The 27789-nt window shown below is 47.3% G+C and overlaps 1 protein-coding gene across 4 annotated transcripts in view; it reads right to left on the reverse strand.

The window, feature by feature from the left end:
- SLAIN2 (SLAIN motif family member 2) overlaps positions 1-27789 on the reverse strand; it is a 54211-nt gene that overhangs the window by 9912 nt on the left and 16510 nt on the right. For 2 of the 4 annotated variants that reach the window (XM_066573104.1, XM_066573105.1), the window contains exons 2-8: positions 25386-25534; positions 22817-22984; positions 19234-19398; positions 16331-16690; positions 13679-13816; positions 9591-9662; positions 5685-5967 (exon numbers count right to left, since the gene is read on the reverse strand). In XM_066573104.1, coding sequence (XP_066429201.1) covers positions 5685-5967; positions 9591-9662; positions 13679-13816; positions 16331-16690; positions 19234-19398; positions 22817-22984; positions 25386-25534 — 1335 coding nt within the window. The remainder of the gene's footprint in view (positions 1-5684; positions 5968-9590; positions 9663-13678; positions 13817-16330; positions 16691-19233; positions 19399-22816; positions 22985-25385; positions 25535-27789) is intronic. The other 2 variants (XM_066573106.1, XM_066573107.1) reach the window with 2 other exon arrangements.

The raw sequence follows: 27789 nt of genomic DNA on the forward strand, positions 1-27789 counted from the left end.
TTAGCCCATTCAGCAGTTGCTCTACTGACCCAGGTAGAGGTGAACATAGGCCAAAGTGCCAAACCCACAGCCTAAAAGGAGGCCTTGACTAGGCAGTCAAGCTTTTTATCTTGTACGTCCTTAAAGGAGGCAGCATTAGCCATAAATAAGATAGCATGTCTAGACAAACAGGACACTGGGGATCCACTACTGGCAAAGAGGACCACTTCATTAAATCCTCAGGAAAGGGATGCATAAAGTCCAAAAGCTTACGTTTGCAAAGTGTTTGTCTGGGAGGTCCCATTCCCGGCCTACGTCGTCTTCAAATTTCAATTGGGAAGGGAATACTTTCAGGGTTACGTTGCAGAAAAGAGATGGCTTCCATAGATGTAGTCGGCAGGTGGTGCTTCACCTGAAGGGTCTCTTTCATTGCCACTATCAGACTACTGACCAGAGAGGACACCTTAGGGGCCTGTTCCTCATCCAGCTCAGAATCCAAAAGAGACCCATTTAGTTGCCCCTTGGAACGGCTGTCGTTTCTGGAAGAGAGCCCCGAGCGCGCTCCTGAAGAAACTAGAGGAGATATCTGAGGCTGGGGAGCTCAAGTGAGGCGGCCTAGCCCATTTCAGAGGTCTACCACTCAGAGGGTCATGTGTGAAAAGGGAGTGAATTTCTTACCGAAAATTCCTTTTTCCCGAGTCATCCTGACGGCAAACATGGAGGTTGCACCTTGACCTCGTAGGGACAGGAAGCAAGAGACTTTAAAAGGCTCCTCCCGTCTCCCATTCACCAGTGTCTTCTAAATTACTTACATGGACATGTCGTGGTTAACCAAGGAAGATATTTATTTGCTCCGAAAAAAAAACCAACATGGTTAGTTTCATTTGAACACAAACCAGAGGGTAGCTTACCCGGACATAACACAAGATAATATGCACAAATTTTCCGCATTCAAGGAAATGGCCAACATAGGAGCCTCTGGGCTACAGATTCGTGCCCGCATAAACGTTTATATAAACGTGTGAATTTTTGGGAGGGAAATACGTGCCGTCAGGATGACTCGGGAAAAAGGAATTTTCGGTAAGAAATTCACTCCCTTTTCCCAGCGTCATCCTGACGGCAAACATGGAGTATACCAGATTAACTCTTTAGGGAGGGACCACTGCCTGCAGGACCCTTCTCCCGAAAGAGAGAGATCGGAGGAGAGGTCCGCATTCGGCCTGTGATGTTTTGCGAATGTGTGCAGGTTGGACCATGTGGCTGCCTTACAGATTTGGTCCGGCGTCACCATAGCCCTCTCTGCCCAGGAGCAGGATACTGCCCTGGTAGAATGGGCCTTGAGTCCTTCCAGGATAGCGCTGTTGCAGGACGAGTAGGCCTGCTGGATGGTGGATTTTATCCGGTGGCTAATGGGTCTCCTAGAAGCCGCTCTTCCTCTGCCTGGCCCCTGAAATTGAACAAAAGACAGTCAGCCTTCCTAAAGGATAATGTCTGCTCTGGGTAGCATAGAATGGCCTTCCTTGCATCCAGGCTATGGTAGTCTCTTTCCCTATCGTTTTAAGGATTTTGACAGAAGGATGGGAGAATAATTTCTTGCTGTCTGTGGAATTTTGAGGCTACCTTTGGAAGAAAAACGGGGCTCTTTTTTTTTTTTTTTTTTTTTTTTTTTTTTTTTTTTGTAGGACCCTATCGTCCTGGCTTAATAGGTAAGACGTCTTACAAGATAGGGCCTGGGGCTTGCTTACATGCCTTGCTGCTGCGATAGCTACCAGGAACACAGTTTTAAACGTGAGGAACCTAATCGGAATCTGATCGATAGGTTGAGGGGGTCTTTGCAGAGGCTTTGGAAAACTAGGTTCGGGTCCCATGGGGGAAGCTGTACTACAGCTAACTGACCTCATTCTTTCTACCGCTTTCATGAACCTGCGGATCAGTCTATGATCCGCCAAAGGTTGGTCTAGAATGGCTGAGAGCGCTGCTACCTGTACTTCCAGGGTTCCTGCTCTCAGGTTTTTATCTGGAGGAAGTCCAAAATCTCCGCCACCAAAGTGTCAAGATTGGAGACCTCCAGCCCCCTCCAGGAGGAGAATTTTTTCCCCGATCTTATTATAAGTAGCTGAGGTTACAGGTTTTCGAACTGGCGTAGAGTTGCGATAACTCTGGAGGACAGACCTTGTCTTAGCGTCTGTTCCTCAATATCCACACTGCGAGGTTCAGTCTCTCTAGGTTGGAGCAAAGAACTGGGCCCTGCGCTAGAAGGTCCTTCCTGGATGGAAGGCAGATTGGCTCCGAGATGGCGAGCTTTAGGAGCACCGGGAACCATGCCCTTTTTCCCCCAGTGTTGGGTGATCAGGATCAGCGTGATGTTGCTCTGCTGGACCTTCTGAAGAACTCTCGGGATCAGGGGTATGGGGGAGGGGGAAGGCGTACGCCAGACTGAAGTCCCAACTATGGGAAAAAGCGTCTAACCCCTCGGACTTGTCCCTCGGATCTAGGGAAAAATAGGCGGGACATTCTGAATTCTTGCTGCTCGCAAACAGGTCCACCTGTGGACTGCCCCAGGTTTCTGTAATGAGACGAAATTCCTCGATTCAGAGACCATTCCCCGGGGTCTAGGCCTCTTTGACTTAGAAAGTCAGCTGTCAGGATCTGGGATCCCTTGAGATGGACCGCTGTCAGGGACTGTACCGTGGACTCGGCCCATCGGAGAATCGGGGCTGTTAATTTCAGTAGGTGAAAGTTTCTGGTGCCTCCCTGGTGGTGAATAAGTGAAACGGCGGTCCCGTTATCCGGGAAGATCTTAACATGCTCCCAGATGGCCCCCGTAAGGATCCTGGAGGTACAATCGGGGCATAGCGCTTTTTATACGCTTCGTCCAGTTTTTTTTTTTTTTTGTTTGTTTGTTTTTTAAAGACACAGAGCGCCTTTTCTGTGTTTTTTCTTTAGGTCCTGTTTAGACCGAGTGGATTCCCTGTCCTGCAGAATATACATGCATGCACATAAGGGAAAAACACACAATGCTAAATCCCTGAGCATAACATTCCTGCAACAAGTAACACTTACAGTTTGCAGGGCTTCCATCTCTGGTTCCTTTGTAGTCATGATGCAGAAACGCAGACAGAACCAGGTAGACAGATAAATCCTTCCCTGAAGGTGTGCTGTCAGTGGAAGCTTGTCGGGGGGGTCTCTATTTTCAAATCTCCCGCTGTTCCGGGTCAGCTGACGGCGTCTGACGTCACCGCGTCACGCCGCATCATTGGCTCCGCCCCCCGACGCCGCGCGCGGCCGCGCCGGCATGCCTGGAGGAGAGAGGCATCTGAGCCCGTGGCCCGCCGCTCTCCCCGGCTGAAAAACAACTCCGAGCTGGAGGAGGAAGGAGGGGACTCAAGGACCTCTGGTCCGCCGCTCCAACTGCTGCGGTGGTGAATCCCGGGCGGTCAGACCCGTGGCCCGCCGTGCTCCCGGACCGCGCTGACTCTCCGGAGGGGAGATGAGAAGGGAAGCAGCCCCGTGGACCGTCAATCCCTCCAGTCAGCCTGCTTGGAAAAGGGTGAGGGGGGAAAACAGCCCTGTGGACCGTTCCCCCAGCTGTCATCCTGCAGCTCCCTGGAGGGAGCTCCTCTTGCATGTCCCTGTAGGGACAGGAAGCACTGGTGAATGGGAGACGGGAGGAGCCTTTTAAAGTCTCTTGCTTCCTGTCCCTACGAGGTCAAGGTGCAACCTCCATGTTTGCCGTCAGGATGACGCTGGGAAAAAGTCATTGTTAGACAAACTTGGTGGCAGTTGACAGAAAATGCGGTCTAGTCTGTTTAAGGATGCTTCAGTGATGTCAGATACTGCCCAAGAGAGGGAGCAAGCCCATTTTGGTTTGGCAGATGGAGGGGGTTGAACAGGACGAGTGCCTGTGGCCGGTTCGCTAGCTGCCCAAGTTAGTGGAAGACAGCTGGGGCATAACTGCTTTGTTTGCATGGAAATTTTGTACTGCAGCAACTAGAAGCAAAATGAATAGCTCTAGATCGGCCTTGTCTGGGTCCGTCGGCTCTGGCATTGGACATACTGCTGCACTGTGCCTGCTGCTATGTGCGCTGCAGGAGGAGCAAAGGTGGAGGGAAGCACTTATCCAGGTCTGGGCTGGTGTGAATGCAGAGCTACGAGGCTGACGATACCCTGGCTATCTCGGTGCCTGCACGGTTGGTTTAGCAGATAGGGGGAGCTAACACTTATTTTGCTTAGTATCTGCCCGCTAGTGGCAGTAGTTATACTCTTGGACCTAAGCTGTGCCCACACCAATGCAACAATCGCATGCCATGTGATTTGCATACGATTTTCATGCAATGTGTTTAAGAAGGGTTACTATGGGGATCACATGAAAAAAAGAACCCGTAAGTACACAGCAGAGAAAAACATGCAACAAAAACACACGTGAAAACAGACTATTCAATGGCCAAAAATCACACTGTATTCAACATGTGAGTACAGCCTAATGATGAGGAAAAGCTCCACACAATCATATTACAGGGGGCAGTTATGTATCCTTAAGTATGGACGAGTGTCCCAGCCCGACCAATGCCCTACTGACCTAAATTCCGAGCACCATAGATTCCTATGATGCCTAGTGTTCAGGTCAGTAGACCCATGGTCGGGCCAGGACACTTGTCTGTATTACAGGCATATAAATGTATGAAACAGGCCTTAGACACCTGAATCCTCACATCCCCTATGCACACAGCACCTATTACTAGGGGACTGTATTTTTTAATTGACAAATACTACAATTCTTTACTTAGAAGAAGAAAAAAATTAAAAATAAGATTTCCGAACAGATCCCTCTTAAAAAGGTCCAAAAGCGGCACATCCTGTACATCACAGCTACTACCATGTTTCCCCGATAATAAGCCCTATCCCTACAAGAAGAAGATAAAAAACATCAATACTGACCTAGCCCACGGTGTCGAAGTCGCTCGGGCTGGTCTCCAGTACTGCAGCAGGCTGCCATATGCGCTGCGCTGATATATCACTCTTTCTGGTGATGGGGCTTTGAATACGCCGCCCCCAGCAAGCGAGTGCTGTGATTGGATAGAGTGCCAGCCAATTAGAGCTGGCGCTTGATCATTCAGAGCCAGTGAATGACATCACTGAATGACTGAGTCAGTGGTACTCGTGGTCCAATCACAGCACTCGCTTGCTGGAGGCAGGGCATTCAAAGCCCTATTACCAGAAAGAGTGCGGTATGTCAGGGCAGAGGACACGGAAGCCTGACGCAGCACCGGAGACCAGCGTGAGGGACTCAGATGCCACGGGCCAGGTGAGTTTAATACACCCGCCGAAAATAAGACATTGTGCCTCTTTTGGTGGCAAAAATTAATATAAGACATATGGTCTTATTTTGGGGGAAACACTGTGGTGTCATTCGCACTATAGGGCCTCAAGGAGCAGTGTGTTGCTCATGGCCTGTCCACATTTGCGTCTCAGATGGCAAATCTGCCAGATTTGAGTGCAAGAATGGCACACCATGCAGTGCGAGTCTCTGATGACCTCTCCTCCCCCAAAAACCATCTTTGCCTCTAGTAGCAGTATTTTTTCAGGAGAGATCCATAAATAAAAATATAGTATACATTCACAGGGAAGAAAAAGAAACAAGGGATCAGTACATATTGTTATGTACTGCACTGCTGACAGTGGGCGTTAGTCCTCTATACACCTACCGTCGAACAGGTTGTGCAAGTTTGCTGCGAGGCACTGGTATACCACCACCTGATGGCGTGTTAGGTCTGGGCAATCCACTCTTCATTGGTGTGCTAGCTCTGGCAACGGGACTTGTAGAGCCAGACTGTTGGTTGTATGGCGGCCCCGATGTAGGGTGGTTCTGGGCAGCAGCAACCGCTTCTTGTGTAAGCTGAGAGCTAGGATTAGATAAAGCCTTCATCGGCTGCCGTAACGCTAGAGGAGAGGGAGCTGCAGGAGAACGGAACTTGCCTGGAGACGGTACTAGGGGAGAAGAGAAAAAAAGTTGTAACATTTAATATATCGCTCAAAATCTTTGTAATCACCCTAGAAAAAAAAAACACTTTTAAAAAGCCATTCCATTGGCACGAATGTCATGACAGGCGTTTACAGGCAGGATGTGAAGAGCTGACAAGTTAGGTTTAGCTACACATGTTTCTCAGGAAAGCAAGGATAGAACAGGTTGGATATTAAGGGGCCTGACCCTTCATTCTCCCATAAGATATTCCAGTGGTGTCAGGCATCTGCTTTCCCCATGTCATTATATAAATAAATTTAATAGTTCACCCCAGCCACTAAACCTCCCAATAGTCTAACACTTTCAGCAGTCATCTCATTATCACAGGCAGATAACACAGGATCCACTATTCACAATAGGTGATGGTCACGGCTCACCTCCTCCCCCTCCCTGCACAATGAACTCAGAGCATAGACACAACTCACAGAAATGATCTGCTTGTTTTCTTGGCCAGGTGCCTGTTGTAAAGCAAATGTATAAACTACTGTTCACATTTCAGAGCAGCAGCTGAGGTAAGAGAACAGTAATAGTTTCAAATTAGTGAAACATTCAGATTGATAGCAATATAAAGGTAGTATTTTATATTTAAAAAGTTTAAAAAAACCTCTAAATTAAAATACAGTGATTTCATATATAAGGTGGCTTCATATGCATCATTTTTCAGGAAAAATGGGGGGGGGGGGGAATGAAACCAGATGAAACTGAAACAAAGTTGGATGGAACGTACTAACTCCACCCCCACCACCCACATTGTACTCTATGGGGGACAGACACAAGTGCGAACTATTCTGTTTGTATTCCAGTTAACAGATGCGTGGGACATATGCGCACGTGCAGCTAAAAAGAGATACAACCACATATCCTTGCGTGGTGCAGAGTGTTAAGGCAGTGGTATGCAGCCCTAAGCTCCCGCTAACGACCTGAAGGTTGCGGGTTCAGTCCCTGCGTGGTTCAGGTAACCAGCTCAAGGCTGACTCAGCCTTCCATCCTTCGGAGGTCGGTAAAATGAGTACCCAGCTTGGTGGGGGGTAATAAATAAATTAACTGAAAGTGCTGCGGAATAAGTTGGCGTTATACAAATAACAAAAGCTATTTTTTACATTTCAAGCAAAAAAGCGGATCATAACGGATGTCTAACTGATGCAATTGGAAACAGTTTGACGGATCCATTTGCTTCACGTTTGCATCTGTTCGACATCTTTTTTTTGTTTGTTTGAAAAGGTAAAAAGACAACAAATCTGTTAATGGATAAACGAAAGCGGATGATGTGAACCCAGCCTTAGGCCGCCTGCAGACGAGCGGGTTGGATCCAGCGACGAGGATTCTCGCCGCGGGACCCGACCCGAGAGCCTGCAGGGACGAGCGCGTACTCACCCGCGCCCGGCGGCCCCGGCTCTTTCATGTGCCGGCTGCCGGACAGCTGGCGCATGCGCAGACCGGAGCCGGCGGCCAGGTGAGTGACGGGTGAGCACAGAAATAGGACATGCCGCGGTTTGTTTGCCGCGCGAGATTTCGCGCGGCCAAACCGCGGCCGTCTGCATAGGATTCTGTTGTTAACGCAATCCTATGCAGGCTTTGAGCGGCAGAAATCCCGCCGCGGGATTTCCGCCCGTGTCCAGGCGGCCTTAGCAGAACATTATGTTGGTTGGGAGACAGGAAATGCACAACATACAATAAATTTTTTCCTGTGGATCCTTTTTTCCTCCCTACCTATTGAGTTTTTTTTTTAAATTTATGTTTACACTAGCTGATATACCCGGCCTTGCCCGAGTTAATTTGATACAGGTGTTTACATGTTCGCATGGAAAATTTTATGAAGTCAAGGTTACTTTAGAGTAAGCGAGGAATAAAATATGCATACACAGAGTGTTAGATTCTCCTCAGGCTGCATGTACCGATGTCCCTCTGCAGAATGCACCACCCCTCCCACTCTCATCACTTAGGACGTAAATAATGCTCAAACTAAATTTCACGCTTGTATGACACCGGGAAGTTACATTACATAGTGGTGCCAATGCTTTTGCAATTAGCATTGAATTTTTGAGTTATGACCCCTTTACTTTTCCCATTTAGGACCCAAAGTAGGCTTGTGCCAAATTTCACACTTGTAGGACACCGGGAAGCTACATTACATAGGGGTGCACTTAGCATTGAATAAGAGGAAAAGTAAAGGGCTCACAACTCTATGTAGGATGTAAAGAATGGTCGTGCCAAATTGCATGTTTGTATAACACCAGGAAGTTAGAGATTAGTGGAGAGTCAGTCAGCGAGGGCTTAAACTCAATCTATCTGCGATTCTCTGCTCACGACGGGCAATTCGCAGCATGCTGCGAATTGCCCCGATTCTCCGCTGCCAGCCTATTTATCCGATAGGGCTGACTGACGGAGAATCGGCGGCGGCTCCCGTGGCGAAGATCTGCTGCGGGACCTTGCATCGCCCGTGGACAGGGGGCTCAGATGAAATAAAACAAAACAGAGTAAATCCTCACACCAATCTCCTGCCACTCCTATGATGATACTTCCATGGCTCCCTGCCAATGCTTATTGGGTTCTAGCAAAGCCATGGTGGGCCAACATGACATGTCATCACTGGAGCTAATAAATGAATGTGCATAGAACACCTTCAACAATTGTCAGCTGAACAATCAGTCAACAGTCATTTCCCAGGCTTTCCCATACACATTCAGCTTGTGTGTTTAGGGAGGTAAGCCCCAGCCAGAGCTTTCCAGCACAGTCAACACCAGAGTAACGTAAGGATTGGGTGTTGAAATTCAACGTCCCCAACCCTTCTTTGAGCCTCCCCCATACACATCAAGAAGCAGTCTGGCCTCGCTGTTATCGGTGAGCTAAGATGACAACACAAGTCTGTAAGGAGAATTTATTCCATAGATTTCCACTAGTTTTCCATAGTTTCATCATGAATCCACATTAAATGGCAAAATCCAATAATCTGAGCAACTTCTAATGAGACTGGTGCTAGACTGGCAGGGATCAGGATTTAATACACTGTCAACCTTGTGGTGTTTTCTAATGCAACGGTGTGAAGAATATACAGAGAATGATGAAAAACATCCAGCAAAAGCGGATCCTATGGATGGAAACAACTAGTCAATGAGAGGAATCAAAGGAGGAGGTCAAGAGAGAACAGAAAGACAAGCATCCAACTGGGCAAAAGGACGGGAAAATCGGATCACCTGGTCATAGGACGATAAGGTAATAAGTAGTATGAATGGAGCACGAACCAATGAACCCTACCTGTCAGGTGCACCAGATCAGGTTGGTGGAGGAATGTTATTCTGGGTTCAAAAGGGGGAAAGGGTGAGGAACACACACACACACACACAAAAAAAAAAACCCAAACAATTATGGCATGAACATCCAATCACTGGTGAGGCCCCAGCAGTAGACCTGGTGGATGCGGACACAAGTGGACAGTGTGTATAGTTTAGAAGTAGTCTTGGAGCCAAAGGATTTTTGTGTGTGTGTCTACTTTGACATTGACTACTTTGCACCTTGTACAGCCCTGACAGAGAACCATCAGTTTTATGCCATCTCTACTGGGTACCAGGTGGTGGCCACTGAACATTACCTCCTTTAGGGGCTGCAACACCCTGTTTTGTTTTCTGGGAAGTGCGTGGCATACTTATCTGCCTTTTTGAAGCTGTTGAAACACAATTATGAAATATTTAAATTAATCTAGAAGACTTAATGGTAAGAGGAAACTCATATACTGTGGGTTACCAAATGCAACAAAAGTGCAAATATAGAACATGAAAAGGTTGTATTGCATAAGGTGGGTGAAAAAGCTGGGAAAGTAGGGTGTGCAGTGAAGCGTGATAAAGATCAGGTTCAATAAGTGTCATTTTCTCAAAGCGAGCGACTGAGGAAGACCCCATTCCAGGGTTGGAACATGTAGCTCTGTTTTTTATTCCAAAATAAAATTCTAATTATATTTGGAGCGAGTTTGGCAGCAGGTTGTTAGTATCCTTTTAAAGGGGCTCTGTGAGCTTAAACACACTGTCCAAACTACAGAGTTATAGAGCAGGAGGAGCTGAGCGGACTGATATATAGTTTTATGGAGAAAGTCAGTATAACTTGTATCTTATTCATTTATATCTCTGCTCATTCTGAGCTGAACAGTCCAGTGGGCGGAGCCATCAGTGATTGGCTGCTGCCCCTGTATGTACAAGGGTAGCTGTCATTCAGATAGCTGTCAATCACTGATAGCTCCGCCCATTGGACTGCTCAGCTCAGAATATGCAGAGGTTTAAATGAATAAAATACAAGTTAGACCACGTGCATACAAGCGGAATTTTGCTGCAGAATCTGCACCACGGACCCACAGCAAATACAGTCCATAGCGTGCAATGGCAAAAGGTTTTTTTCTGCAAACTTGCAGAAACAAACTGTGGTTTCCATTTTTGTGCAGATTCCATGCGTAAGGCCTTCCACTGAAGATGAGTGACCCGCGGCCCGTCCTCAATTAACACTGTGAACAGGTTGCAGATTACGCATCGTCGCCTAGTGATGACGTGATGGGAGGGGAAATTACAAAAAAAGTCCGACGCGAGCCGCTGAGTCCATCCGCAGTAGAGATGAAAAACAGAAATGTCAGGTACACCCAGACGCTGCTGCGGTCAGGAAGAATTAGGTAGGAGAAGCAGCACTACCAATTGATTTAAATCAAGGCATATAGCAGCCAATGGTGCACGATCCCAGTTGGTGATCCAGACCCTAGGATCAGAAAAGCAGTAATCTTGACAAAGATCTGAGGATCGAAACGTCGCTCTCATTGTATTGAGGAATGAAGATGATTCTTATTTAAAAGAAACAACTCCTGAGTGCTGCTGCGGTCAGGGTCGGATTCTGCTGCGGGCTCCCGCCTGGGGGGGGGGATGCGTCTCTGCCATGTGCAGGCAGCCTTACAGTGAATCTTTGCCCATAAAGCTATATATCAGTCCGCTCAGCGCCTCCTGCTCTATAACATGATGCCTGCAGTTTGGACAGCATATTCAAGCTGACAGAGCCCCTTTAAGAGTAGCACCAATTTTAGCAGTTTGTCTCATTTACACGCTCACTAGGATGACGATGTACAATACAGGCTCTGGTGTCAATGAGATTCATTTTTTGGCTAGACAGGACACAGATCAAAAGTGACGTGGTACAATATGCCATTGGCTGAATTTGCAGGTAAAGTTAAATCCAGGTTTTTACTACTTTGTGCCATCAAGAAGAAACCAGATTCCAGTCAATTTTGCAGCAAGAAACTCTTCACTGACGCAGGAGGACAACTATTCACTTACAATGAAACGTAGGTAAGAGCCAAGATATGCTAATGTGTGGGCAAATATCCTCAGTTAATGTATCCCTTAAAAGGACAACACATTTTAATAGTAGAACATGTACTGAACGTAAAAGCAAGACTTCTCCAAAGACCACCCTTGTATCCAGACCATATCTCCTTCCACAGAATTTTGGTCCACCATGCAGACTACGAGGGGGGCTCCAAAAGAAACCGGAATCTTCTTCTGGTTGGCAGGGCATTACTAGCACAGGCTCCTATTGCTAGGTGAATGCCCACAGAACCCTTATTGAGGCGGTATGCCAGCCGACGTTATTGGAGAAGGTTACACGTTCAGCTCCAGTGATGATTTTTTTCTTCTTTTTCCAACAAGTTGTTCAGTTTTTCGCCTGTTTTGTGATGGCCGATTTATACGAACAACGTGCAGCTATAAAAAATATTGTTTCCTATTCCACTGCTCAAATAACCAAAAAATAAAGAAGTGTTGTACAGAGCGAGATCGGGTGAGGAAAGGTTATCATGCCGGTTTTTGTCAAAAATTTCTTGACACTCAACGCTGTGTGGGCAAACGGTGACTGGTTCTTCCATCATGACAATGTATCTGCCAACACAGCGCTTTTATTTTCAAAACTTTTTTTTTTTTTAAACACGTTTTGAGTAGCGGAAAGGAAACCATTTTGTTGCACGTTGTTTGATGAATCAGCCATCACAAAATAGGCGAAAAAACTGAACTTGTTGAAAACAAACAAAAACACTGGAGCCAAACGCAACCTTTCCCAACATTGGCTGGCAAACCGCCTCAGAATGCAATTTTCGGTGACCACACCAAAGAGGCTTCACCGTATATTCACATTTTGTCTATAAGATACATTCTCCAACTACTATAGGATTAAAGGTTTTCCTACCAGTGCAGAAAACATCTAAAGAGATCCACCAGTCGTGCACAGTAGTACAGTGAAGAAGCTATCCCACATTCCAAGTCTGCTCCTCATCCACTTCACTGATCGGGCAGAGTGTTCCTGAATCGCTCTGCCTGGTCATAGAGACAACTGTGCAGCCATACAGTTACAGATGTACAGTCCTCGCAATCCCCTCCCAGTGCTCATATGTACGATCAGTGCATGGAGAGAACAGGAAGCTGAACCATCAGTGTTCAGCCTCCTGTTACAGCCAAAACATTATGGAGGGGTGAGTAACCCCATGTATGCAGCATTAACCCTTCCACTAACCTCTACTTGGGATCTTGAAATGCTACTACTATTTTACTAGATTTTTTTTCCCCATGACAGTTTTTTTTTTGTTTTGTTTATACTTTGTCACTGAATTTATTTTTTTTAATCAGAGATAATGTCTACAAAGTGTTATTTTTCTTATTTATAGTTCATTTTGAAAGACGTACATTAATGCTAAAATATATGTTTTGATACAAAAGCAATCTCTGATTACAAGGCGGCTATAAAGATGGCCAAGCGCCCGTCCTGCTCCTGCACAGCGCTTGATCAGAAACTGGTTGAAATCCCAACTCTAACCGTATAATGTAACTGAAGGTTTAGGCACACAGAACAGTGCGATCTGTACCTGTAATGTATATGTGTGTACATACGGATCAGTGCAATAAGCATGAACCTGCTCTTTTATTCTAATCCGCCATTACACAAACTCTTTGTGCAGTTTCTCACAATAGCTTAGTGGATTTGGACATTAATATGGCAAATCAGAGCAAACAAGCAACGGAAGGAGTAAAAAAAATAAATAAATAATAAAAAATGTCAGAAGTAGACAAAGTTTCTGTACCTTACAATAAGATCAGTCAGTGGTAGCATCAAGCATAGTGTGAAGTTAGCACATGCGGAGGCGGCCATGCACATGAAACCCAAATGCATCCACTTTGATTCAAGTGCCGCAATGTCATGCACCATATAGTGCAGTAATTTAACCCAAACCCCTCCGGTCCCTGGACAAATTTGGTCCTCCAGACCGGAGTGTCGCTTTAAATGGGATGCGGTACAGAAGTGCCCAACTGATCAATCTCAGACCTGGTCCCCAGATTGGGACCTGGAGACTATGACGGTCAATAAAACTCACATTGTAATGGTGTACACTGAATTTTAATGCTTGCATGCTGCATACTGGCAAATTAAAGGGTTTTTCCTAGATTAGAAATACAAAGTTTGCTTTTCTACCCCTAATATAGCATCATCGATGGTGTCTGACATTCGCTTACATGGGGATGACCCCATTACCAGACAAAGCCACGTGGAACAGTGACACCGTTTCTAGAAAAAGCAAACCCTTTTTCCTAATCCCAGATAACCCTATCTAACGTGAGAGATTCCCGCTCAGAAGCCTCATGCAGGCGACAGGTCTTGACTTACTGGAAGTACTTGGTACTCGCGACGCTCCACCATCTGGCACTTGTAAGTTAGACTCGTAACTTCTGCTGTTTTTTACAGCCTCCGCTGTCTGTGCGCCCGTTACCCTGGAGAGATTTGGAAGACTCCGTCTCAATTTCTCTACATTGAGACATGCAAGGGGGGCGGGGGAACAAAGAAAACAAAAATTAGCAGTAGTCCGGGGTATCCAAAGTCCTGAGCAGGGGAGGGGACACTGGGAGGGGGATCAGGGCGTAGCACATGACAAATCTGTTGTGAACCATTTGACGGATCCTTAACCATCTATTAGGATTTGCCCGCATTGACCAATAATGGCTCCTTGAGGTCTCCATTTTTTTTTCTTTTTTAGAACACAGCCCATCGCTCTGTACTGACCAGCGATTAACAGAAATCTGACAAAAACCACCCAACGCCAGTGTGAACACAGCCTAAATCATATATATAAGCAGCCTGTATATCATATAACTGCATAACCACCAGGCACATATTTAAAAGGTCCTTAATATCTACAGCGGTGTGAAACGAGATCTGCAAGGGTGTCCCATGCCATCATGAAGTGGGTGTTCGGCTGTCCGAGGACAACTGAGCTCCTGCTCTAACACCCATGATCAAAGATCCTTTGATTAAGTTTTTGATCACCACTGTCAAGAGTGAGCATTGCATGACCAAAGGGACTTCACTCTCTGAGTGTCACTCGGGGTGACACGACCAGGGACCCCAGGGCTGACTGTTCCCTGCTGTTAGGGAACGCTTGGTGTTTCTCTTACAGCCCATGTGATACAGATCATAATTAGTATACAGGAGTATGCCAATACATACAAGAACTACTAATAAATGACAAGAAAAAAAAAAGAATATAAATTATGGATGCTGATATGCAGAAGCAAAATTAAAGATTAAGCTGGGTATTAAAGGCCCAAACAGCCATCATCATAGAAGGGTTAACTATTTTACTTTGCTGTTTGCGTGACCCACAATACGGATGAGAACCTCCATCAATCAACAGTATTTTGCACATGGTCCGTCTAGGACAAGACGAGAGCAGCGCTCAGAAAGTTACTGAGCCATACGAAAGGTGGAGGAGCGGAGACCTCTCTCGCGGCAGAAGGCATTTCCAGGGGAGACGCTGCTGGCGGGCGGCTCGTGGAGCTCAGGATTACCACAACTGTCATCTTGCAAAGCTGCTAGAAATTTGCAGCAGGAAAGTAACCTTTGAAATTAAAGCTCCTTCTTGTAATCCCTTTTAGACGCCGTCTGTCCGACACCTGAATCATTCCCTTTATTAGCCCGAGAGATCAAGGCTGTCAGCAATACGGAAATCATAATCCACACCGCTGCCATTTAGCGACTCACTTCACTCGCAGAATACAGTTTGCCGGTAACATTAGGCATTAATGGTGAAGAACTGCGTTTGCCACTATTTCTCTGTTACCCAAGCCGTACTGTATCATGAAATCAATATACCAGCGACTGGTTGATGGTACAATTTTGCTACTATAGCAATGGTCGGCACACTCGCTTCCTAAATGCAGAAGAAAGCAACTTTTTTAATAGTCTTCATTAAAACTTTGCTGCTACGGAGTTCAGGGTGAGTGTTCTGCTCATGAATACAGCCAGATTCAAGCTGTATTCTTCCAGCACTGCTAGTAGCCAAGTGGCACAACATTTTTTTGTGTCATATTGGCTACTACCGTAGTAGTATGGCCTGCAGCTATAATAGGCCGCCCCTATAGAAGGTAGCATATTAAGCTGATAGATCTGATTTAAGGTGCCCATACAAATCATCTAACGTGTACAGGGTTGTCCCAACTATCCTGAGGATTGGGCATGTTGAATTTCAACATCTGATCCTTTATTTCAAGAGCTGATAAACTCCTGCCAGAGCTGTGGCAGCAGCTTACTCTCCTCTTCTCATGTGACATTCGGGGAAAAATAGCTGTTGGCCAAATGAGTATTCAGTTGACAAGATATTGAGTGTGTATGGACACCTTCAGATATAGCAGGACGCCACGGGAGTGAACACAACGGAGAGGAAGGAAAGCATCCAAGTATTCAGGAGTGGCAGATCACACTGGCTGTATTGTATCAAAGACTAGTATGGCAGGAAAGACGACCAGTATTCTGTTTGAGGGAGCTGGTCAATCTGGCCTGTGTACGTGTAGAAAGAAGTCATGGCAAACTCTGCAGTGGGAAAGAAAAATTACACTCTTTAGCATCAGTCAGCATAAAAGAGAAGAGATTCCTTATGGGCTGCAAAGGAGGAACCAGTACAATACGGAGGCTGTGCCAATACATGAGTGCTAGTGAAGGCAGTAGCATCCTGGACCCACGAACCTTATACCCAAGCATGTATTACAAGAGGGATACACAACCACATGAAAAAATGTCAAACCAGTAACAGGCTGCAAACTGTATATTAGGAGTATAGATTACGGTGATTAAAAAAATAATAAAAAAATTTAGGCTGTAACCACTAACATATGCCAAAATCAGTTCTTCTGAAGTCAAAAGCATTCATAGCCTTTAAATGGGCTTGCATATGCAACTAAAACTTAAAGTAATACAAAATCACCAAGACAGAACTGGTGAAGGACCCACATGAGTACACAGAACCTATCCCTACTACTCCTTTACCTTCACTCTTTACCACGTTCGTTTGCAAGTCAGTGGCATGTCCCTGAAGCGAGAGACGGGGCTGCTGGAGGCGGCTGAGCATAGGCTGCGGAGAAGCTCCTCTGTACTCCAAGGTGCGGGCTGGGGATCTGGAGCGCGGAGAGTTTCTGGGTGAATGTCTAGGAGACGGCCGAGGAGAGTGACGTGGAGAAGGGGAGAACCTGCTCACGGATAGGTGTGCAGAGTGGGAGACTGCATCCTCATCATCTTCTAGGCTCTGAGCATCGAGTTCCTGGTCGCTGTACGTCCCTCTCCTCATAGAGTGACATGATGAACCAGAGCTGCGTCGGGAGGCAGAAGCTGCATATTCTTGCCGTAGACCTATCCAGGTTGAGAACAGAGAAAGAACGGCTTTAGATATGAAGTGGTGAATAAAAAAAAGCAAAACACAAAGAGAGCTGTCTCAGTACAAACCTTAATGCTAGAATAAAAAGGTACAAAGGAAAAGGAGACGGAAATTATAAAAACATGTCACGACGACCTCAATCACACATAATACATGGCAAAGTAGAACATGCTGCTTCTGCGCACTTATTATAGGCAATTAACATTCGTAAGTGTGAACGGATCAATGAAAATCAATGTACTTTCATTGACTCCATTCACCGTGTAATACTCGCATGGACCGGGAACAGATGTGCCAACTCAGCCCAGGTTTATTTTATTCTGAAACACTGTTGCATTTCAGAAAAACAAACATAAAAGTTTGACTCAGAGCTGAGCTCTTCTCCCCCAGAGTATCATGACTGACAGCTCCTCTTTTATAGGCCTCGCGTCCATGGGCAGATCAGATATCGCATGCGGGAGCCCGCAGTGGACTCCGACCCTGCCCGTGGAAGAGGACACTGCCTACTTGTCCGAGTCTTTCTTCATTGCGGATGTGTGCGAAAGCGCCAACCGATGCGCTGTAGAGTAGTTTGTTTTTTTTAAACCCATGCTTTCTGGCGAAAACAGCAGCCCGTTCGCAATTCAATTGCGGAGGGCTGCGAATCAGACTGCTTTTATTAACTTTAATGGAAGCCGTCCGCAAAACAAATCTGCATGCTTTAATTCATGTGCGGACGCCCATGTTTCCCTGTGGGCAGCTTTATTTGCGCATCTTCCACGCGGGTCACCCAGATCAGATCTGCCTGTGGACATTGGGCCTATATGGAGAGCGCTGTCAGTCAACATGTGAGCGAGGAGAACCCAGTTTGGGTCACCTTTAACTCCAGAGCTCAGCTTTAAGTGAAAACTTCCAAGTATGTTTTTTCTGAACCAGAAGACAATATACATGGGCCAAATGGGAATCTCTGTCCATGGTACAAGTAGCATGACCAGCTCACTTTAAAGGGGTTTTGTCATTAAAACAAAAACAAACAAAAAAACCAAAAACTATACTTACCTATTTCTCCACCGTCAGTCTCCTTACGTCATCTCCTTGCTGAGCTTCTGCAGTGCCCCTGGATCACCTCACGCCAGCCGGCCCGTTATGAAGGCTGTGGTCAGTGAAGGTCACGTTGTTTGCTGGCTAGGAAGGAAGGCTAATCCATTTCAGAAACAGCTCACATGAGCAGTCTCTGAAGTAGATCGGCACTCCCCCTGCTGGCCTATGAACTGTGACATAACGTACATTGGCTGGCAGGAAGAAGACTGCCTGCAATATACGTAACCTCACAGGAAGCAGGCGACAGGAGAAAATAGGTGCAGATCTGGTAAGTAGACTGACGGGGGAGAAATAGGTAAGTATAGACTTATTTTTAAGGATAGAACCCCCTTTAAGCTGTAGTGATACATGAGAACTAGTGAGGGCAGTAGTATGCTGGATACACAAACCTTACATATAGCATGTATTACTTGGGGGATCACCTGTACATGAGAAAAGTTTGAAACTCAGAGCAGGCTGCAAACTGCATATGAGGGGTCTGAAAATAAATGAAGATTGTATTCTCAAATGTATTTCAACTTTTTATTAACTCAAGGTAACCACTAACCTTTAAAAACAGACCTTAAAGCGTCCCTACACGCCTGAACAAACAAAGATGGCCTGACCAGCTTCTCTGATGCACACTGTGCATTAGTCTACCTCATTAGTCTAATGGCCTATTTACACGGGACGATTGTTCAGAGTTGTTCACATTGCGGTTCTCCCGCGGGGATTTGAATGATAGTCGTCCCGCGTAAATACATGTAGAAAATTGAACGACCAGCACAGGAGCGAGCTTCACTGGGACGCGCTGTCGGAAATGCTTTGCCCGACAGCTCGTCCCGTGCAAAGAGGGCTTAAGACACTACACCTCCTGATCTGATTAACCGCTGCCCACATGAGCCATGCTGGCCAATAGAAGCAGCATGTAGTGCCTACCAATGCACAGTAGTGCCCAGTGTGCGTCGAAGAGTTAGAAGCGGCACGGCCATGTTTATTTGTCAGGCCTGGAAGCCCGCTTTAACGTTCACCTATCATGTGGCAGGAAACTTTTCCAATGAAAACATAGCAGAACGTTCAATTAGTATTTTACGTATTAAAAAAAAAATGCATTTCCCCGAAACTGCTGGAAGACATGACTGGTTAATGATCTATTAACGCTTTCCAATCCACTGTCTGACGTCTAAAGACATTACGATTTAAGGCTATACAGCTCCGATGTTGGAAGACGTCCGTCGGGGTTCTCTTACTGTATATTGCCAGCCTCTCTGCTGTTGGAGCCTATCCAACTTGTCACCTCATGCAGTACTGGCTTTAGCCAGCAGATAGCGCCATTGTATAATGGCAGAAAAAGAGTAAGCCCCCTAGGAAAACCAGGATACAAATTGGACTGGAAAGGGTTAATGTGCATTTACAATATTCAATGCAGAGTGCGCCTCTTCATATATCCCATACTCACTTTCCTCTTGCATTCGGGCAAGTATCTGGACATCTGTGACATCGTTTAGCTTGTAGCCCGACCCTACAGAGTCCTCGTCCATCTCGGACGTACTGAGCTCACTATCTACGGACGACTGTGGACTGACGGGTGGAGGGATTTTCTCCGTAGAGTTTCTTTGGTGCCCTAAACAGAAAAAATATAAGCAGAGACACAATCATTGCTGAATTGTGATATGCCAGCACATTGGAAAATACAAACAGGTACATAATAACTATTTCCACACAACTGTCTAAACAGCCGTTAATACAATAGTTAACGGACTGCCTTTAGTCTGCTTTTTAATTCCAATGAAAAACCTAAAATGTTAAAGAATGACTGCACTTTTTTTAAATCAAACTTTTAACATGTCAAAAACTTTTGCTGATCAGTGGGGGTCCGCTGCTGATTGCTATAATGCGGGGGCTTGCAAGCGCTCACCCCAGTGCTTTTGCCCCTTCGGCTGTCTCCATTGATTGCCACCCCCTCTTGGCAGCTAAAGATGGACTCAGAGGTCTATTGACATCTTCAATAGTCCTCTATGCTGTCCTCAAACCAAAGAGTCATTTAGACTCATCATGGTAGATTCAGGTGCAGAGATAGAAGTGTCCATACTCCGGGGAGCGCTCCATAAACAGTTTATGCTAGGCAGGAGCATTCCAAAAATGACAACGCGACTATTAGCGTACGATTAAGTGAGTCATCTTTTGGGTTGTGGTCCACGCAAATCATTTGAGAATTTTCATGCTTCACCTTGTTATAGAATTTGCTTGTGTCATTAAAGTATTAGGGACACGGGATCAGCTGTAGTGAGAGGTCTGTGCCGTGTACATAACTCACTGCAATACCCAGTAAGCTTCCTCCCGCAGTAACACGGGTTTAAATACACTTGTGGTGCTTGACTTTGACTATAGGAAAAATAGCACATAATAGAGGACATCTGGGTAAGTGCCAAGTCCAGCCCTGCTTTGTATTCCAAGTAAGATGATCTTCAGAGGCATGTGCCCAGCCAAAAATATTCTTCTGTTTGGAGAACAACAACATGTCTCTCAGGAAACCAAAGAGCCGACGAGTATGAGGGGGATTGCTGAAGTTTGGGTGTATGTTCTGGTTTGCAGGAATGCACTTCACATATGTGTATACAGAAGACTGCAGGAAACCTATGCAGATGCATTAAATACCCGCCCTACTCCAACATCCACAAGACCATTATTGGGACCCAAGACTCAACCAGCACAGACCACTTCGTTAATGGTCCATAAAAGGGCACCTTTGTAACAGGTACTGCTTGTGGCTGTGACTCAGCGCAGCCATGGCCGTCAGTAACGGCATCATCTTACTGAACTTATAGGCAAGCAAGATGGTGCTTTCATCGGCAGCAGCAACTGGGCCAAGTCTCAGCACAAGCAGTGTCTATTACATGGGAACACACCCTTACAGGGTTCTTTAAAATCGATTCAGAGTTTGGAAAAGCTGTAAATGGATATGAAAGCTGCTGTGACAGCCTGCCTCTCTGGAAAGATAGGGGCGCCGACATTTAAAAAGGACTGTCTCAATACAAAACATCTTAATGTCCAACCACCAAGGCCCCGAGCGTCCAACCACCAAGACCCCGAGCGTCCAACCACCAAGACCCCGAGCGTCCAACCACCAAGACCCCGAGCGTCCAACCACCAAGACCCCGAGCGTCCAACCACCAAGACCCCGAGCGTCCAACCACCAAGACCCCGAGCGTCCAACCACCAAGACCCCGAGCGTCCAACCACCAAGACCCCGAGCGTCCAACCACCAAGACCCCGAGCCTCCAACCACCAAGACCCCGAGCGTCCAACCACCAAGACCCCGAGCGTCCAACCACCAAGACCCCGAGCGTCCAACCACCAAGACCCCGAGCGTCCAACCACCAAGACCCCGAGCGTCCAACCACCAAGACCCCGAGCGTCCAACCACCAAGACCCCGAGCGTCCAACCACCAAGACCCCGAGCGTCCAACCACCAAGACCCCGAGCGTCCAACCACCAAGACCCCGAGCGTCCAACCACCAAGACCCCGAGCGTCCAACCACCAAGACCCCGAGCGTCCAACCACCAAGACCCCGAGCGTCCAACCACCAAGACCCCGAGCGTCCAACCACCAAGACCCTCCGTGATCACTAAGATGAAGTGGCATTGGCTCTTGTACAACGCTTGTGCCTCCTTGCTTCCAGTTGGCACCACTCTGCTTTAGGAACAGCCTTCATAGTTACCCATCAACTACAGTAGCGAGGCAATGATCTCTTCACAACTTTTTGGCCACTCTTGACTTAATTTAAAGGGTTATCAAATGTCACAGTCAACAAAGCTGTGGACTGGCTATGCATTTGAGGTGATGAATCTCAAGCATGCCTGATGCAACTAGTGGTGACCTTGATTAGTTGCATCAGGTGTGCTTAAGACAACCCCGACATCCTCTTACGAGGGATTCTACTCAGTGGGTTGAATAATTCTGAGACTATAGTAGTCATTAACCCTTTCCGAACCAGTGTTGGAGCTTGTCAGACATTGGCATTTCCCTGCATAGCTTTTATGTCTTGCGAGGTCCGACATGTTTCCAACACTATACAAAGGCAAGGTCCGAAGTTGGAGCCCTCTTCTGCATAGTGTAATATACATATATAATATACATATTAACTCCCATTTAACTTTCAAAATATTGCTAATAAAATCATGAGATCATTGTTGTGCGTTTCTGTTGAGTCATTCCAAGAGATCCGCAATGCGCTTTCCCACCCAAAATAAGAGCTGAGGAGTGTGCGGGTGGCAGTGAAATTTGATTGGAAAGGGTTCAAAGTGACATGTTGTATCGAATTTGGAGAAAGCATTCTTTTTATTAGGGTGTATTACCACATTACAGGTAATATTGGCAATATATACAATGTTTTTGTGAGAGACAACTTTTTAAAAAGGCCTAATAAATCTTTAAAAAAAATTCTCAGCAGATGTATCATCGGATGTGGTTACAAATGATCGTACTCTACTAGGGAGCACAAGGCTTGGTACATAGACGTAGCTTTGTATATGAGGTTTACAGTAAAGTTTTGCCCCGCTTATACTTACCATTACCAACTTTCACAAATAAGATGTACGGTTGCTAGGGATGAGCGAACGTGTCCGTTACGGACACATCCGCACCCGGACACCGGCTTTGCCGAACACTGCAGTGTTCGCGCGTAAGTGTCCGGGTGCCGCCGGGGGGCGGGGAGATGCGCGGCGGCGCGGGCGGCAGTAGCGGGGAACAGGGGGGAGCCCTCTCTCTCTCCCTCTCCCCCCCACTCCCCGCCGCACCCCCCCGCGCTGCCACGGCGGCCCCCGAACTTTTTCGCCCGAACACTGAAGTGTTCGCAAAGTTCGGTGTTCGGGCGAAAAAGGGGCGGAGCCGAACGTGTTCGCTCATCTCTAACGGTTGCACATTTGCAGGTCACCATTTGTACGGTTGCACATTTGCAGGTCACCATTTGTACAAGTCATTTCACTACAGTAAGAACTCGCTGATCGCCATTTTCCATAGTAGACATGTTTAGACTCACCTGTGTTGTTCGGCAGAACCAGCTGCCTTCCGACTGGGGTTCTCACCGGGGTGGAAGAGGGGGAGCTAAAACCACTGTTGTATGGGCTTCCACTAGCATTGGGGCTGTAAGCGCTGCCATAGCTGGAAGAGCTATAGGGAATGCTGTACAGACTCTGCCTCTTGCTGGCTGGAAGAAAAGAAGGATTCAGATAAATAGAACATTGGATCTTTACAAACACATTGATACGTTTGTTGGAAAAATGGGATTTCAGACCGATAGTCTAAGTACAGCGATAGGGCGGAGGATCACATGTGCAGGGTTTACACACACACACTTGTTTTTTCCATGTCTAGTTCACATATAATTTCTATCTTTTGTGACTTTTACAGTAGAAGCTTCATCGTAAGATACAAAGACATGACTATTGTGGGATTTGGCTGAAGGGCAGCTTGTACAAAATGTTCAAAGTGCCCCAGATTTGTTGGATGAGAATCTATAAAGCAGATGCCGTGTGCTCAGAAAACTGCTCAAAGGGGAGATAAACAGTCTTAAAGTAAAACTGCACCCAATGCTAAAACCCATTTTTACAGTTTTATTTACAATAGATCTAATGATACATACCAGAGTGAAAAGTAGCGATACGAGACGACCGATCGCTACAAGTGAGTGGAAGTGATTGGCCGAGTACAGCGCCCCTTCTGAGAGGCATGTTAGCTGGAGACGGCCCATAGACTCGCCATCAGCCCTTCTTCAGTTGCTGTGGCTTTCCACCCAAAGGTGGAAATAGCCGATGATAGCCAAAGAAACTCAGAGATAGATAGATAGATAGATAGATAGATAGATAGATAGATAGATAGATAGATAGATAGAGATATATCTATTTCCATTTCCATTTCCCTGTAGATATTCCCTATAGCCATCTTAAAAAGGTGTTGTCAGAGATACTAAAGGTACCTTTACACGGGACGGCTGTTGGGTGGCATGAGCGCCTGACCGCTGTGTCACGGACTACCATCCAACTGGGGAAGAGGCCACTCAGCAGTCGTTCTGTTTCAGTGAGCAGGAACAGAACGACCAGCAGTAGCGGAGTTGATCCTTGCTCATTGCCCTGTCGGGGGATACATATTTTTCCCCTTCCCCATTGGCTGAAATCAAATTGCTTTCTTTTAGAATTTCCAATCCCTTTGAAAGGGGTTGTGCCAGAATAGCAAGTAATTCCCCATCCACAGGATTAAGGATAACATGCTATTCTGGTACATCCCCTTTAACCCATTCCCGCTGCAGGGCGTAAGTTTACGTCCTGGGAGCGGGGTACTTCCCGCAACAGGGCGTAAACTTACGTCCTGGAGATAGCGCTGGATCATGTGTGATCCAGCGCTATCCCGCAGCGGTAGTCGGCTGTCAGTCACAGCCGGCGTCTCGCTGCAGCAGCGGGGGGACATCGGAGATGCGCCCGCCACTGTTAACCCCTTCCCTGCCGCGATCTAAGTAGATCGCGGCAGGGAAAGAGTTCACAGCGGGAGCGCGGCTCCCTCTGTGTCTCCGGCCGGAACTCGCGATGTCATCGCGAGAGCCCGGCCTGTCACCATGGCAACAGGACGCCAGACACTGGCGTCCTGTATTGCCTATGCCTGAGATCGCTGTATGAGCGATAAGGCATGGGAGAGCAGTAGCTCTGCCATGCCTTATGACAGCGATCATCAGGGCAGTGATTAAAGTCCCTCAGAGGGACACAAACAGTGCAAAAAAAAGAAAGATTTAAAAAATGAATAAAAAAAAAAATGTAAAAAAAAAGTAAAAAAACCATTTTTTATGCTTCTCAGATTAGCATAAAAAAAGGTAAAAAAAAAATAAAACCCCACATATTTGGTATTGTCGCGTCCGTAACGATGCGTACAATAAGTTGCACATGCTTTTGACTGTGCACCAAAAAAAACGCTAAAAAAAAAGCTAAAAAACTGAGGCAAAATGCTCATTTTTAGCATTTTGCCTCACTAAAAACGCAATAAAAGTGATCAAAAAAGTCGTATGTACGCCAAAATGGTACCAATAAAATCTACAGCTCGTCTCGCAAAAAATAAGCCCTCATAGAGCTCCGTACATAAAAAAATAAAAAAGTTACGTGACTTTGAATGCAGCAATTTAGAATAGAAAAAAGATTTCCAAAAAAAAAGGGTTTTTATTGCAGAAAAGTGGGAAAACCTAAAAAAAATGTTAGAATTTTGGTATCGTTGTAACCGTACCGGTCTGCAGAAAAAATGGAAAATCTCATTTATGCTGCATGATTAACGGTGTAAAAAAAAAATAAAAAAATCTATGGCAGAATTGATGCGTTTTCTCTCTCTGCTATCATTAAAAAAAAAAAAAAATTTTACAATATAGTCTATGTACCCAAAATTGGCATCGATAAAAACTACAGTTCGCCACGCAAAAAACAAGCCCTTATACGGCCGCATCCACGGAAAAATAAAAAAGTTATGGCTTTTGAAAAATGGAGATGGAAAAATACCAAAAAAAAAAAAAATCGCTTGGTCCTCAACGCCAAAATAGGCCGTGTCATGAAGGGGTTAAGGACTCCTGTACTCACCTGACATTGTCTGGTCCAGCCTGTGGATGAGTGACTTTTTTGCACATTCCAGATCAGGTGTGGGGCTATCAAACACTTGCCGACACCAGACCAGCGGACTGACGGACGTCTGCGGGGAGGATAACCTTTTCTTTGGTGAGGTATACAACCTGTATAAGAGAAGATGATGCATACTTTACTTACAGCTGCATAGGTTATACATATATTCTATAGTTCAGCATTACATAGTGGAAACAAAGCCCCATACTGTATACACTTTGTGCACAGATGGCCATCATGCATACAAGATGGGCCGAGTTCAGAAAGTTGGGTGTTCCTCATAGCAACCACTGGTAGGAGTGGGCAACGAGTTTATCTGATTTGCTCCCCAATTGCACAGAACTGTGGAGTCTATCCTATTCATACTTGTGACCGGACTTTATAAGCTCTACAACTTGGGACCCTCGAATATCCCCCACTCCACAGAAAGCGGGCGCTCAATATGCCTTACTCCACGGCAAAGGGGCGCGCCCACTCGCTGTCTAGGGTCTCTGATTTAGGACAAAGTTGGCACAATTAGCTTTCACATGGGATGCTATTGCTGAGATAAAGGCTCCAAACATGGCGCCGCTTGCACTCCTCTCCCTAGTGGGCGGGAGTTACATTGTATACATGGACAGGGGCTAGAATGTCAGGGAAACACAACAGAGTGTGGCTCAGAAATCCCGGGTCACGCAGAGACCGGAGGGGCTCGCTGGGGCCGCTTCCCGCACAGACCGGAGGGGCTCGCTGGGGCCGCTTCCCGCACAGACCGGAGGGGCTCGCTGGGGCCGCTTCCCGCACAGACCGGAGGGGCTCGCTGGGGCCGCTTCCCGCACAGACCGGAGGGGCTCGCTGGGGCCGCTTCCCGCACAGACCGGAGGGGCTCGCTGGGGCCGCTTCCCGCACAGACCGGAGGGGCTCGCTGGGGCCGCTTCCCGCACAGACCGGAGGGGCTCGCTGGGGCCGCTTCCCGCACAGACCGGAGGGGCTCGCTGGGGCCGCTTCCCGCACAGACCGGAGGGGCTCGCTGGGGCCGCTTCCCGCACAGACCGGAGGGGCTCGCTGGGGCCGCTTCCCGCACAGACCGGAGGGGCTCGCTGGGGCCGCTTCCCGCACAGACCGGAGGGGCTCGCTGGGGCCGCTTCACGCACAGACCGGAGGGGCTCGCTGGGGCCGCTTCACGCACAGACCGGAGGGGCTCGCTGGGGCCGCTTCCCGCACAGACCGGAGGGGCTCGCTGGGGCCGCTTCCCGCACAGACCGGAGGGGCTCGCTGGGGCCGCTTCCCGCACAGACCGGAGGGGCTCGCTGGGGCCGCTTCCCGCACAGACCGGAGGGGCTCGCTGGGGCCGCTTCACGCACAGACCGGAGGGGCTCGCTGGGGCCGCTTCACGCACAGACCGGAGGGGCTCGCTGGGGCCGCTTCACGCACAGACCGGAGGGGCTCGCTGGGGCCGCTTCACGCACAGACCGGAGGGGCTCGCTGGGGCCGCTTCACGCACAGACCGGAGGGGCTCGCTGGGGCCGCTTCACGCACAGACCGGAGGGGCTCGCTGGGGCCGCTTCACGCACAGACCGGAGGGGCTCGCTGGGGCCGCTTCTCGCACAGACCGGAGGGGCTCGCTGGGGCCGCTTCTCGCACAGACCGGAGGGGCTCGCTGGGGCCGCTTCTCGCACAGACCGGAGGGGCACGCTGGGGCCGCTTTTCGCACAGACCGGAGGGGCTCGCTGGGGCCGCTTCTCGCACAGACCGGAGGGGCTCGCTGGCCTCTCTAGGCTGCTTCTTGCAGTTGTTGGAATCATAGCTGGGATCTCCTTTCTATAGTTAATTCTTACAGGCAGATATTTTCGGAGATTCAGAATGTCTTTAAAAGGATCTCTGTAACCGGTGGAATCTTTTATGCCTTCTGGTCTTACAGCTAGTTTTGCACGGAGTGCTATGCTATATATCTTTTTTATTAGACTGGCACACAATAACATTGTAGAGTGAAGTTAATGTTTTGTAAGCAGTACCATAAACTAGTCCTACAAGCTGCCAGGGTGTGGCCAAGGCCAAAGGGGAATTAAATGAAGCCTCCACCCAAAACGATTAGGTTTTTTTCCCCTTTGTTGAAGTTTACTCTTATTTTTCAATTTTAATCGGAATTTGTATGTTCCAAACTCACATGTACATATTCCAAAATTTAACCCCATAAGTTACCCGCTGCAAATGTAAAACAGGTGGTCGCAGTTTGTATATGGAGGGGTCTTCCAAGGCTGCCATGTACTATGGCTATGGCAGGGCAGGGCTTAAAAGGGTTGTACAAGGATCACAAACCCCTCATTCTCAGGATTGGTGCAGGTCTCAGCATTGGGATGCCCACGGATCAACACGTTATCCCCTA

The sequence above is a fragment of the Eleutherodactylus coqui genome, chromosome 7 (assembly GCF_035609145.1).
Source record: "Eleutherodactylus coqui strain aEleCoq1 chromosome 7, aEleCoq1.hap1, whole genome shotgun sequence".
NCBI classification, from domain to species: Eukaryota; Metazoa; Chordata; class Amphibia; order Anura; family Eleutherodactylidae; genus Eleutherodactylus; species Eleutherodactylus coqui.